The sequence below is a fragment of the Phoxinus phoxinus genome (genome assembly GCF_949152265.1).
Source record: "Phoxinus phoxinus genome assembly, chromosome: 8".
Classification (NCBI taxonomy): domain Eukaryota; kingdom Metazoa; phylum Chordata; class Actinopteri; order Cypriniformes; family Leuciscidae; genus Phoxinus; species Phoxinus phoxinus.
In genome coordinates, this window is record NC_136883.1 from 23,019,941 (window position 1) to 23,032,787 (window position 12,847).

Below are 12,847 nucleotides of genomic sequence, written 5' to 3' on the forward strand. Positions count from 1 at the left end.
CTAAAGATTAACATGAATAAAAAACAAATACACATGTATGAAGCAAATGCAAGTTGTAAGAACTTTTTGGAAAACCATGTTAATATCACATTTTATGAATATAGCACTCATTCATTGGTACATATGAAAGTACAGTGTGGGTATTATATGTAGAGATGCAACGTGGGTACTTGTTTGGTAGGCAGGGCAGCATGGTCTCTGAGGAATAGACGGCTCCTCACAGGACTGTGGTAGACATGGAATTATTTCGCATTCTACTCTTCCATCCTATAAACACACACACACACACGCACGCACGCACACACACACACAATATCACAATGACACGAGATACCAGTGTGGGAAAAGCAAAAATAATATGTTTAAAAGACTAAGAGAATATCAAAGACTAAATCTTTTCGATTTCATACCTCACACGTACACCGGTTGCAGTCGTCTGGGCTGAAGACATCGCTGTTATTATAGATATTGCCATGAAAACTGCATTCTGCAATCATCAATCACCAATCGGAGACACAGTTTATTGTGGTGGAACGAAACCCCTATGAAACCTCCTGAGATAATCATGTGAGATGAACCACATATTTCCTGCCCACATAAGATCAAATCTTATCTACAATATGAACATAAGATGTCTGTAAGTATTCATGATATACTTTCCAGACTGCTCCAGACATCTGATGTCTGAACATGAGTTTTAACAGCAATTCAATGAGTTCAATGATATATAAAGTGGGGTTGAAAAGTTTGAGACCAAACTTCCTTAATTCAAAATCTAATTTCAAAATGTGTATAAACAGAACTAAGGATTCTGAAAAAGGAAAAACACAGACATGACTTTATTGACGTAAAGTGAGCAGAAAAATGCGTTATAATATTAATCAAATAAGCATATTAGTGACATTGATTATGTAATGCCTTTGTACAGATGTTGTTGTTTTGATTAAAACAAAATATGCTTTAATATCATTACCATTAATGCATCATAAATATCACATATACATTTTTTTAAAATAATATTTATGTCAAAAGACAACGACTATGACTTAAACAAAAACCTGTGTTGAAAAAGTTTTTCACACACACACACACACACACACACACACACACACACACACACACACACACACACACACACACACACACACACACACACACACACACACACACGCATATATATATAAATATATATATATATATATATATATATATATATATATATATATATATATATATATATATATATATATATATACAGTCATGGTCAGAATTATTGGCACCCCTGGTAATTATTATCAAAACTGGGTGTAAAAAATAAATCTGCATTGTTTATCCTTTTGATCTTTCATTAAAAAATTGCCAAAAATCTAACCTTTCATTGAAGTAAAATAATTGAAAGTGGGGGGAAATCACATTATGAAATAAATGTTTTTCTCCAAAACACGTTGGCCACAATTATTGGCACCCTTTTATTTTTGCAATCTCCTTTTGACACGATAAGAGCTCTGAGTCGTCTCCTATAATGCCGGATGAGTTTGGAGAACAACTGACCAGAGATCAGAGACCATTCCTCCTTACAGAATCTCTCCAGATCCTTCAGATTCCCAGATCCATGTTGGCGCTTCTTCTCTTCAGTTCACTCCCCTCATCAGGTCAGGGAACTGGGGCGGTCATGGCAGAAGCTTCATTTTGTGCTCCGTAACAAAATTTTGTGTTGATTTTGATGTTTGTTTTGGATCGTGGTCCTGATGGAAGATCCAACCACGGCCCATTATAAGATTTCTAGCAGAAGGCGTCAGGTTTTGATTTTTTATCTGTTAATATTTGATAGAATCCACGATGCCATGTATCTGAACAAGAAGTCCAGGACCTCCAGCAGAAAAATATTATTACACAACATTAAAGATCCAACGGTATATTAAATTGTACACATGGGGTACTTTTTATCCTTGTGTGCACCAAATCCATCTAGCGTGTTTTCTGCCCAAAAGCTATTTTTTTAGTTTCATCTGACCACAGAACCCTGTGCCGTTTGAAGATCCAGTCGTGACTGACAACTGGAGTCTGTTTTTGGATGAGCGAGGAGGATTTTTCTTGAAACCCTCCCAAATTACATGTGGTGATGTAGGGGTTGTTTGATTTAATTTTTATAGGCTTTCTGACCCCAAGACTCAACTAATCTCTGCAGTTCTCCATCTGTGATCCTTGAAGAGTCTTTCCTCCTCATCGTCCATTTAGGCAATATAGACACAAGTTCTCTTCCTGGCAAATTCGTAACATCTTTAGTTGATTGGAACTTCTTAATTATTGCCTGATGGTCAAAATGGGGATTTTCAATTCTTTAGCTATTTTCTTACAGCCACTTTATATTTTGTGATGCTCAACAATCTGTTGCTGCACATCAGAACTATATTCTTTGGTTTTACTCATTGTGATGGATAATTAAGGGAATTTGGCCTTTGTGTTTCCTTATATTTAAACTCCTGTGAAACAAGAATAGCTGGACAATTTCATGTTCCTAGTCACCCTGGTGTGCTAAAAAAGGTAAATATTAATGGGAATATACTTCAGAGATATTTTACTCATAAACAATTCTAGGGGTACCAATAATTGTGGTCAACGTGTTTTGGAGAAAAATATTTATTTCATAATGTGATTTCCCCCCACTTTTAATTATTTTACTTCAATGAAAGGTTCAATTTTTGGCAATTTTTTTAATGAAAGATCAAAAGGATAAACAATACAGATTTATTTTTTACAGCCAGTTATGATCATATTTACCAGGGGTGCCATTGATTCTGACCATGACTGTATTTATAAATATGCGTGTTATAAACATTATACTACCATTAACTTTAAGGCTGATCACACTTTCAGTAAACAAGAGAGAGAAAAGGATGAAAAAGAGAACATAGATGAAGCTGTTGGCTTCTGTAAACTAGTTCACACCGTCTGAACATTCAGATCCAATTTGACAGAGCGAGGAAAGAAATAAAAAAAGAGGGTAAGAGAGAGGAAATAAATCTGCACATAGCATGTGTTATAAGTGAACACACTCACACAAATACACTAAATCATCACACCTGTCTGTGTCAAAAATTAAAATGTCAAAAAACTGTCCTACAACAGACCATAAAAGCAAAACAGAATATGTTGATTTGATATTTATATTAGTTTTACAAGGGTGCAGCAGAGCAAATAAGTTTTCAACCACTGTCATTACAAATACTGTAGATGCAGACAGATTAAAGATATGCAGATACTTTTAGTTTTAATACTGATACGAACACAGATTTAAACAAAAAAACACACACACCCCCCTTTCTAAGTGATTACGGGAGTTTAGGGAAAACCACTTTACTTGAGGAATAAACAAACTGAGAAGGAAGTCATTGTTTGTGGTTTATTATGTTAATTTGTGGTTTGCATGTCAATTTCTCTGATCTAAGGTTTGATTATTGGCTTGCTGATTAAAGCAGATTAGATGGTTAATGCATATGACATAATGAATTGTTTTTGTGTTTTGATTCATAATGGTGATTTAATGGATGTTAGATTACTCACCACTTAAACGGTTACACTGAATGTGGCCATCGGTGCAGGAACAGACGGTGCTGCGGTCAGGAGACCAGCGATGTCCCTCATCCACCTGACGTCCTTCAAAAACGCACTGTCGTGTGAGTTTTTTCGTACATTCACACGTTTCCAAGTGCTCAACCTTCGTCTGCAGGTCAGTATTCTACATACACAGAAAATTGAATGAAGAGGAAATTTGTGTATAATATCACTTGGTTGTGTCATGGTAAAATGATGGTATCAGACGCAGTTAATTTAAGTAAAAATTTTTGCCATTTTGTTATGTGCTTTTGTCATTTTTATTTTTCTCAACATAGTTTTCATTTATTTTATTTCTATTTTTGTTTTATTTCAGTTAATTTAAGTACTTATTTCATTTAGTTGCTAAGGCAAGCATTTTAACATTTTCATTTAAATATTTAATCAAAATTTTCTATATTATTTTATTTCAGATTTATTTTAATTAAATTTAATAGTTTTAGTTAATGATAACAACACTAACTTAATATATATATATTTATATATATATATATATATATATATATATATATATATATATATATATATATATATATATATATATATGAATGAATAAGTGATTTAATTAAATAAATATACCACAGTACTATCATGGTATATATCCCTTATTCAAACCATGGTATTGTCAGGGTTCTGTCACTTCTGTCTAGTCTATTTCTTGGTTTTGTGACAGAGCCCTGACACTCCTGTTTTGTCTTGTCTGTTTGCCTTGTTTCATATCTTGTGCTGTGTAGCACACAGCTTGTGTTTTACACTAGCTGTGTGCTTTCATGTTGTCATGTTTTGTGTGAACACGTGGCTTATGAGTGTTTTCATTAGCTGCGTGTTCATGTCTCGTTTTGTGTGGGCACATGGCTTGCGATTTGTTTTACTGGCCATGTGCTTGTGTTTTTTGTCATGTTTGGTGTGAGCACATGGCTGTTATGTTTCCTTGTGCCATGTGCTCTCCTGTTGATTGTCTAGCCCCTCCCATCTTGTTACCTGATTGATTAATTTGCCCCACCTGTCCTCCCTCGTTACCGCCTTGTTTTGTTCTCCCTATTTATTTTCCCTGTGTTTGCAGTCCTGTTTTGTCGTCGAATGTACCCCTTGTGTCCTGCTAGAGCCTGTTGCCAGGTCAAGTCTATCTTGTTTTCCCCCTCGGGTAGGTTTTGTTTGTTTTTGATTAATAAAAGCCTTATTTCTCTACACTTGAGTCCCCGCTACTTCCACCTACCCAAACCCTGACAGGTATGGTCATGGTCATAGTACAGGCACAAAATAACAATGATAGTACTGTGGTACTTCTTAGTCAAGTGCAGACACAATACATTCTCAATGTACCTGTTTCTTTAGCATATCCAGCATGGTCTTGATGCTATGCAGATTGTTCTCCAGTTGGCCTAAACGCAAGTCTGTTTCACTGGGGTATCTTGTACTTGATACTATTTCATCTCCACGATTTGCCTGGTCATTCATCATATCCAGGTCCGAGATTGCTGATACGGTGGGACTGGTGGGTTGGACTGTGTCACGAAGGGAGTCTGTAATAATCAACACACAACCGAAAATGCAAACACACATTATAAAAGAAGAATTTATTTTGCTGGGCTTTAAAATAAATAAATAAATAAAAGCCCATGTTTTTTCCTCTAGATAGTTTAGACAAATTTGAATATGTGTGTGTCAGTATTTGTTCTCTAATGCAGAAGCATAAATTCATCCTGAGTATTCATTAGCATCACCGAAACACTCAAAAAGGACCCCTAATATAATCCTCTAAAATCCAACTAATCCTCTAATCTTTATGGACCTGTATGACCTTTATTTGCAGCTCTGAAAGTGTTTTTTGAATGTGCATATTGTAGTTCGGATGTTTAAATGTTTTTATTATTGTTTTCATGCCTGTTACATCGTCACAGAACCACGGACGCCTCTCATATGCCCTTGTGGAGAGTTCAGCAGTCTGCCAAAAACCCTGAAACAATAAGAAAAACACATACTGTCAGTTCTGTGAACATGAACACCCATTGCAAAGTCATGACAGTAACATTGTAAAACAGATGAGCAATGACAACACACCACAACAACCACCACTAAAGAATGCTTTAACTGTAACAGCTGTGAAAATCATTTAACATTAAAGGGGTCATGTTATAAAAAAATATATTGTTGTCTGAGGTCAACTTATGACATTTGCTTGGTTTTTACATTCAAAAACGTTAAAATGAATAAGTAATCGGCTATGTTCTACCCTGGTTTTGAGTCTAGCTCCTGAAACGTTCGTTTTTATGGGCGTGCCTTATTGAAGACTTGGAAGTAAACAACCACTGCTATGATTGGTCGTTCGCTGTGCTGGTGTCAATACAAGTTTTCAGTTCTGAAACTTATTCTTATAGTATGACGACCTCTTATATGTCAAAAGCTCAAGGAAAATTTGATTTCTCAGTTCATCACCCCTTTAATACAATGGCAGCACAGTTACTGTAGCATTAACCATAATCAAACTGTAACAGATTATAATATTACATTATTCTAATGTTTAAGCCAAAGGGTCAGTGTTCAGCTGGTTAAACGCATCTTACATTAAAAAGTAGCCATATATCTTGATCTGATCAAATTTGTTGCAAGCAACACATACATATAAATACTATATTATAGCAGATGTTCTGCCAGTGGCCTATTCTTTTTTGAGGGCTTCTAAATGTCAATAGTCCTGCACCACTTTTATTAAGAAGAATGGGAATGCAAATAGGTTGCTTTCTCCAGGTCATATAGATCTACTTGGTGTCGTCTGATTCTTGAAAAAGATTCAACAATTTGAGGAAAAACTGAAATATTTGTTACTGTGGAAAAATATTACTGCCCTCACAGACAACTAAATGCTAAATGCTCTCTAAGTTTCATCTTAGAGCAACATGTTTTTTAAAGCAAAAGTTTGGAATAATTACAATTGTGTAATGTTTTTTAAATAAACATGTTAAAGAAAAACTGTGTTTATTTGATACAAAAATACAGCAAAAACAGAATTATTGTGAAATATTATTACAATTTAAAATAGCTGATTTCAACTTAAATATTTTTAAGAATATAATTTATTCCTGTGATGCAAAGCTGAATTCTTGTAGTCTTCAGGGTCACATAATCCTTAAAGAAACAATTCTAATATGCTGATTTGCCTCTCAATTATTAATAACCCCTCTTGTTATCAATGTTGAAAGATATTTATGATAGCCCCCAAATATTTGAACATGTAGGGGACACTTAAAAATGAATGAATGCCTTTGCATTAGATGATAAATATCAAACTAAGTGGCATTAGTGGCAAATAGCACACATCTGGAGAGAAATGTACAAAAAGTAGATTGCGAAATTTGAAATGATAAAAGATAAGACAATTAAGACAAAAAGTATTTGGACACCTTGTGGTTGTGAAATGTCATTGTAACATGTCCATTAATGTGCTGAACTACACCTGTGGTTATTCTGCTAAAACACCTGTGTGAATCTGATGAGAACTGACTTCATATGTTCACTAAAATTCACCTTGGGAACAGTTAGAAGTCCAAAAAGTGCAAAAATTACATATTTTTAGCTTCCTATAAGTCTCCAAACTAGTGCTGTCAAATCGATTGACCACGATTAATCACATTTAACATAAAAGTTTGTAAATATGTATACACAAATTTATCAGACCACCACCCAATGTGAGGTTTGTGCCACAGCTGCCCTAAACTAAAAAATTTTTTATGTTTCTATAATGGTTAATCCACCACCAGTATGTGTAAGCTCTTTAGTCACACTTGGCCAAGTCAAAGTCCAGACTTGAATCCTATTTAACAAATTTGGGATTTAGTGGATTCAAAGATAGATTGCACAAAAGCAAGTGTCTGGGAACAACAAGAAACTATTTGTAAGTCAATAACAACAGAGACCGTGGAAAAGTTCTGTACATAAAAACAATGCCAGCAAGAATGCAAGCTGTTATCAATACCTAAATATTAAATATTATAAAGAACTAAATATTATGTTTTTTTGTTATTATGTGTGAATAAAGACTATTCAGTTTGTTATTTGCCTAATAAATGACAATCACTTTTTTTAGTTTTAAACAAGTTTTTGACATATTTTCTCTGTATTACAACAAATGGTCTAATAAATTTGTTACGCACTGTATATATATATATATAAATACATATACTGTATTGTAAATAGATATATTTACAACTTATATTTACTAACTTTTTTGTTAGATGCGATTAATCGCAATTAATCAATTTGACAGCACTAGACCAACCCCTTTTTTAGGCACACTACCATGTAGGAAACATGTTTGTAAGTGTTTGTGTCAATAAACTTACGCTGAACTTGCTGGCCTTATTTCCTGCAGTGCTGGAGAACGTGACCTTCAGATCCTGTGGGAAGTCTAGAGTCAGGATTCGTCCACCTTCTTTCCGTTTGAGCACCACGGCCTCCTCGCATTCCACAAACAGCGCCACCTGTCTGGGCTCCACACTCAGAGCCATCCTCACCCAACCAACTGTGAAGGGACTCCCGCCTGGCAGCTTGATCACCTCTGTCCGCAGGCCGTCCGCTGACCTGACCTCCAGCTGCAGCCAGTCTGCTCGGGTGTTGGAGACCAGCTCCAGCAGGGGGCGTCCGTCATGCTGCCGCTGGGCAGGGGAGGTGAGGGAGATGAGAGTGGCCTCCGAGCCTCTGGTTTGCCGGCCCACCAGGTGCAAACCCAGGACGCCCTGTGAGGTGCTAAAGAGGTAGTCGGAAAAGTCCTTGGGTAGCGTGAGATGAGGCGTGCCGGAACGGAAACGCCAGGCTGGCATCTCTGGGTCACGACTTTTGGCCTTGGACGCCACCCGGTGAGAGTGAGTGACGTTTAGAGCCTTCAAGAGGTTGATTACTAATAGAGGAAAATAATGACATGAATAATGGCGTCAGCATTATGATGATGACATTAAAAAGCCACATGCTTCATGACAAGTAATCATTCAGAACCATGTATATCAAGGTACCGTGGTATTACTACAGTATATGATACCGTAAGTACCATAACTGCACCATGGTACCTACATAGTACTTTCGTAAGGGTGTTCTTGTTCTAACAGTCCTGACCGGTTCAAATATCTCATTTGTTTTATTTACTACCAGTCAAACATTTTGAATACTTTTTAAAGATTATTTTTAAGATTAATAAGATCACATTTTATTTATGCTTACCAAGGCTGCATTTGTTTGATTAAAAATACAATAAAAAAACTGTGATATTGTAAAATATTATTTTAATTAAAAATAACTGTTTTCCATTTTAATATTTTTAAAATGTAATTATTTTCTTTAGTCTTCAGTGTCATATGATCTTTTAGAAGAGTCCTGTATAATAAATATTATAAGGCAAGCGTTCTAATAAATTACATTTTAAAATATGTTAAAATATTTAAAATGACTGTTTTTAAAACAAATGCAGTCTTGATGAGCATAAGAGAGAAAAATCTAAATTATTCCACATTTTTGTGTATCTGCATCATACAGATGAAACAGCAGAATATGAAAAGATTTTGACAGTTTCTAAATATGTAAATAAATAGTGAGATGTATTTTGCTGGTTTTATTGCTTTTCTCACGGTTGCTGGCCAGACAACAAACTTTGCTCCCATCCCCCATCACACGCTAGGTGGATTAAAGACACCTTGCATTTCATCAAACTTGAGGGGAAAAAAGTATTTTCTCTTCACCGACCCATTACATCATTCTCTTAAATTTGGAAGCCCTTCTTAGTATACAAACTCTGCAATCTCTTAATTTGTCTGATTAACCCTTTTCATTCAGCTTTACATTGATACTTAGAATTCAGTTTTAAGTGCACTTACTGTCTTATTTCTCAGTTTACCATTGTTAGCTGCTGATGAGACTGTATATCTATTTTGCTACTTTTTATTTGTTGTCATCTTTTATTTTTTGTGGTCTTGTTGTTTTGTGTTATTATCATTATTATTACCAATTTATACCTGTTTATTTATTTCTTTATTCATTTGTTAACTTATTTTCTTTGCACCCTGAATGTATCATAAAAATTATAAATAAATCAAAATCAAAACAAATAGTGAGATGTAGAGGAAAAAACCCTGCGGAGCAATGATGGCAAGTGAGGAAAATGCTCTTAATGACTTCCTTTTCCTTGTCAGATCTTTACTGTTCCTAACTTCCCTGAGGACAAAGCAGCTACACACACACACACACACACACACACACACACACACACACACACACACACACACACACACACACACACACACACACACACACACACCATCTCAAGCTCAGGTATTTCTGTATGAAATCACACTGAAAAGATAAGAGACAGGAACTTAAAAAGCCAGACAGAAACAGAGAGACAAGGAAAAATATATATTTAAAAAAATATATATATCTCAGAAGGCAAGCAGAAACATACCTGCACTGGGCAGAAATCACAAACCGTTAGATAAAGAGGCTAACAGAGACAGCGATAACAGTCAACAGAGAGAGAAGTGAGAGAAGTTTGTTTTTAGAAGCTATGGTTTGAGAACAATACGGTCGGCTGAAGACAGCTACATTTAAAATCAGAATCAAAATCTATTTGGGGACATTCTCAAAGTCAAAATAGCTTTTATCTTATTGCATAATGTTTTCATTTAGGTCTAGTGTTAGTCTGTAATAGTCATAAAGTTAATAGTTAAGACATTTTGCAACTTTTTAAGTTATTGTTCTAATGCAAAACATTTTTTTTTATATTCATTATAAGTCAATGTATAGCTATAGGGAAAATAGATATTTTGGAGATGTTCCCAAGAGGTAACACATTTTCAAAAAGATACAAAATCATGTTTTTATTCACTTATTCAACATGGTATGTTTTAGTTATGAATTTATGCATAGGCTATCTTTAACAGTCATTTTTATAAATGATTTATATAGGTGCTCCAACGCCTGTTAATGCATTACATTAATCTTTCCTGTTTTTCACTTTTTTAATACATTTTTATAATAACTTTTATTAAACTTTTCTGCAGTTCACTTAAACAGTCCTGTGGTGACATGTAATTAATTTCTAAAAGTATAAATATTCCATGTAGTCTAGATTAACCTGAGGTCATAAAACTGCAAATATAATTATTATTTTATTGTCTTTCTGTAGGCATGTCCTGCACTGGATTATAGCCTGGACATGTCAAAGACACAACTCACTCATCCATCACTGGTTCCTCAACTCCAGCGCATCAGTGATACCATAGCCTACAGCTGCGGCACAGATCAATGAAACAATGTAACATGTGTTTGATTGACAGCTGCTCTCACCGGTATTCGCGTCCTGATGAGTTTGAACACAGTCACAAACATTCCAGAGGAAAAACAAACTCCAGACAAGATCTCCAGCTACAGACTTCAGCCCCATTCTCACCAGTCAGATGAGTTAGTTTAGTTCTCACAAAGTCGCCAGAAGAAAAAAATACCGTTTTCCTTACTCAAGAGTAGGAAAAAAATAGTATAAATATCTAAATATATTACACGTTCCCCCCCTCCAAAAATATATATAGGCTATATACATATATGAGGCGAGATGTCGGATGAAGAGCTTGATGAGTCCTCTTGTATGGTTTCGTATGACAGCGACCCTCAGACTTGAAACATCTGGACTTGTTTTCGGCTGTTTAGCTGGGGGGTTTAGCTGCTTTCCTGTCGCTTCCAAACAAAACAAGGAAAAGCTTCGTTGTTTTCCCTCCTCCGCGATTGAAATAAAGGCTGTAAATGTGACAGCCGCAGGAGACTCTGCTCCTCTAACCCTGATCCTCCTCCTCTGCAGCCAATGGAGAAAATCTGCAGACTTTCATTTGAACATTTCCGGATTTCCGGACTGCTCGAGCGCTTGAAGTCCTCAAGAACACAAAGCAGTTTCATTAACACATAATGCACGATAATAAATTATACAAACATTATGCTCAACAGATCACGTGCATTCAAAAATGAGTAAATATGAAATGTGAATTATGGAAATATATGATATCATAAAGGCAATAAAAAATAAATAAATGGGGTTTTCTGAATTTGAACTAATAAATTAATGAGACGTTATACCCTTACACTGGCTATATCGTGGTAGTAATGGACAAAAAGTAATATTATAGGTACATTGTCTTGAGCAATCTTGAGTGTATGAGTTGATTGGTACGTTACTTACACTTTATTTTATTTTTTTATCTTTCCCATCCTCAATTTAACCCCTAATAAATAAATAAATACAAATTTTAAAACATGGTGATTAGGTGTTTGTGTGTGTAAATCTGAATTAAGGCTGGAATACACTGCACGACTTTTGCTCTAAAAGTCGTGTGTAGTGTATTCCAGCCTTTAGTTTCATCATGTGTAAAAGAACACTCAGATAACCTGTTTCTGATTTCTTATTGGTTAAAGCGAGGACACTATTTCAGCCTCCTAATCTCTATCTGTCTTAATTACAGTGTGTATGTGTGTGTGCGCTCCTCTGTCAGTGTTTGTTAAAGCATATAAAGTACACTAGGATGAGACAGGAATAGCCTAGATTACCACACAAGACACATGCTGTTACACTTTACCATCAGGATCATCAGGAGAAAACATCTCGTAACATTTTTGCTTTGAATGTGACATACAGAAACTAAAATCTATCTATCTATCTATCTATCTATCTATCTATCTATCTATCTATCTATCTATCTATCTATCTATCTATCTATCTATCTATCTATCTATCTATCTATCTATCTATCTATCTATCTATCTATCTATCTATCTATCTATCTATCTATCTATCTATCTATCTATCTATCTATCTATCTATCTATCTATCTATCTATCCCTACCTACTACATAAACAATTAAAAGACCATAGAGAAAAGTTTTGAAGTTTTGTTTACCAAATTATAAACATAACAAATTGAGTAAAAGTTTAATTGAAAAATGAAGATGAATTTCAAATTTAATTGATTATTTGATTATAGATTAAAAAAATTGGGCAGCAAATAAAATAAATAAAAAAAATCTTCTTGGTTTCTGTTAATTTCCAGATTTTGTATCCCAAATTTTCAGAGTGGTCTCAGACTTTTGTAGCCCACTGTTTTTGTTTGATTATATACACTATCTATCTCTATATATTGGTTGTGATGTGGTTTTGGTCAGAGGTTATCATGTATGTATAGGATACTGTTATTTCATTGGCCAGGAG

The 12,847-nt window shown here is 34.9% G+C and overlaps 1 protein-coding gene across 2 annotated transcripts in view; it reads right to left on the reverse strand.

The window, feature by feature from the left end:
* The window catches only part of kcp (kielin cysteine rich BMP regulator), a 38,405-nt gene extending 26,639 nt beyond the window's left edge, over nucleotides 1–11,766 (reverse strand). For both annotated transcript variants that reach the window (XM_079620444.1, XM_079620443.1), the window contains exons 1-7: nucleotides 10,945–11,766; nucleotides 7,956–8,509; nucleotides 5,500–5,572; nucleotides 4,939–5,138; nucleotides 3,565–3,739; nucleotides 411–487; nucleotides 171–267 (exon numbers count right to left, since the gene is read on the reverse strand). In XM_079620444.1, coding sequence (XP_079476570.1) covers nucleotides 171–267; nucleotides 411–487; nucleotides 3,565–3,739; nucleotides 4,939–5,138; nucleotides 5,500–5,572; nucleotides 7,956–8,509; nucleotides 10,945–11,041 — 1,273 coding nt within the window. In that variant the 5' untranslated portion in view covers nucleotides 11,042–11,766. The remainder of the gene's footprint in view (nucleotides 1–170; nucleotides 268–410; nucleotides 488–3,564; nucleotides 3,740–4,938; nucleotides 5,139–5,499; nucleotides 5,573–7,955; nucleotides 8,510–10,944) is intronic.
* Nucleotides 11,767–12,847: the final 1,081 nt, after the last annotated feature.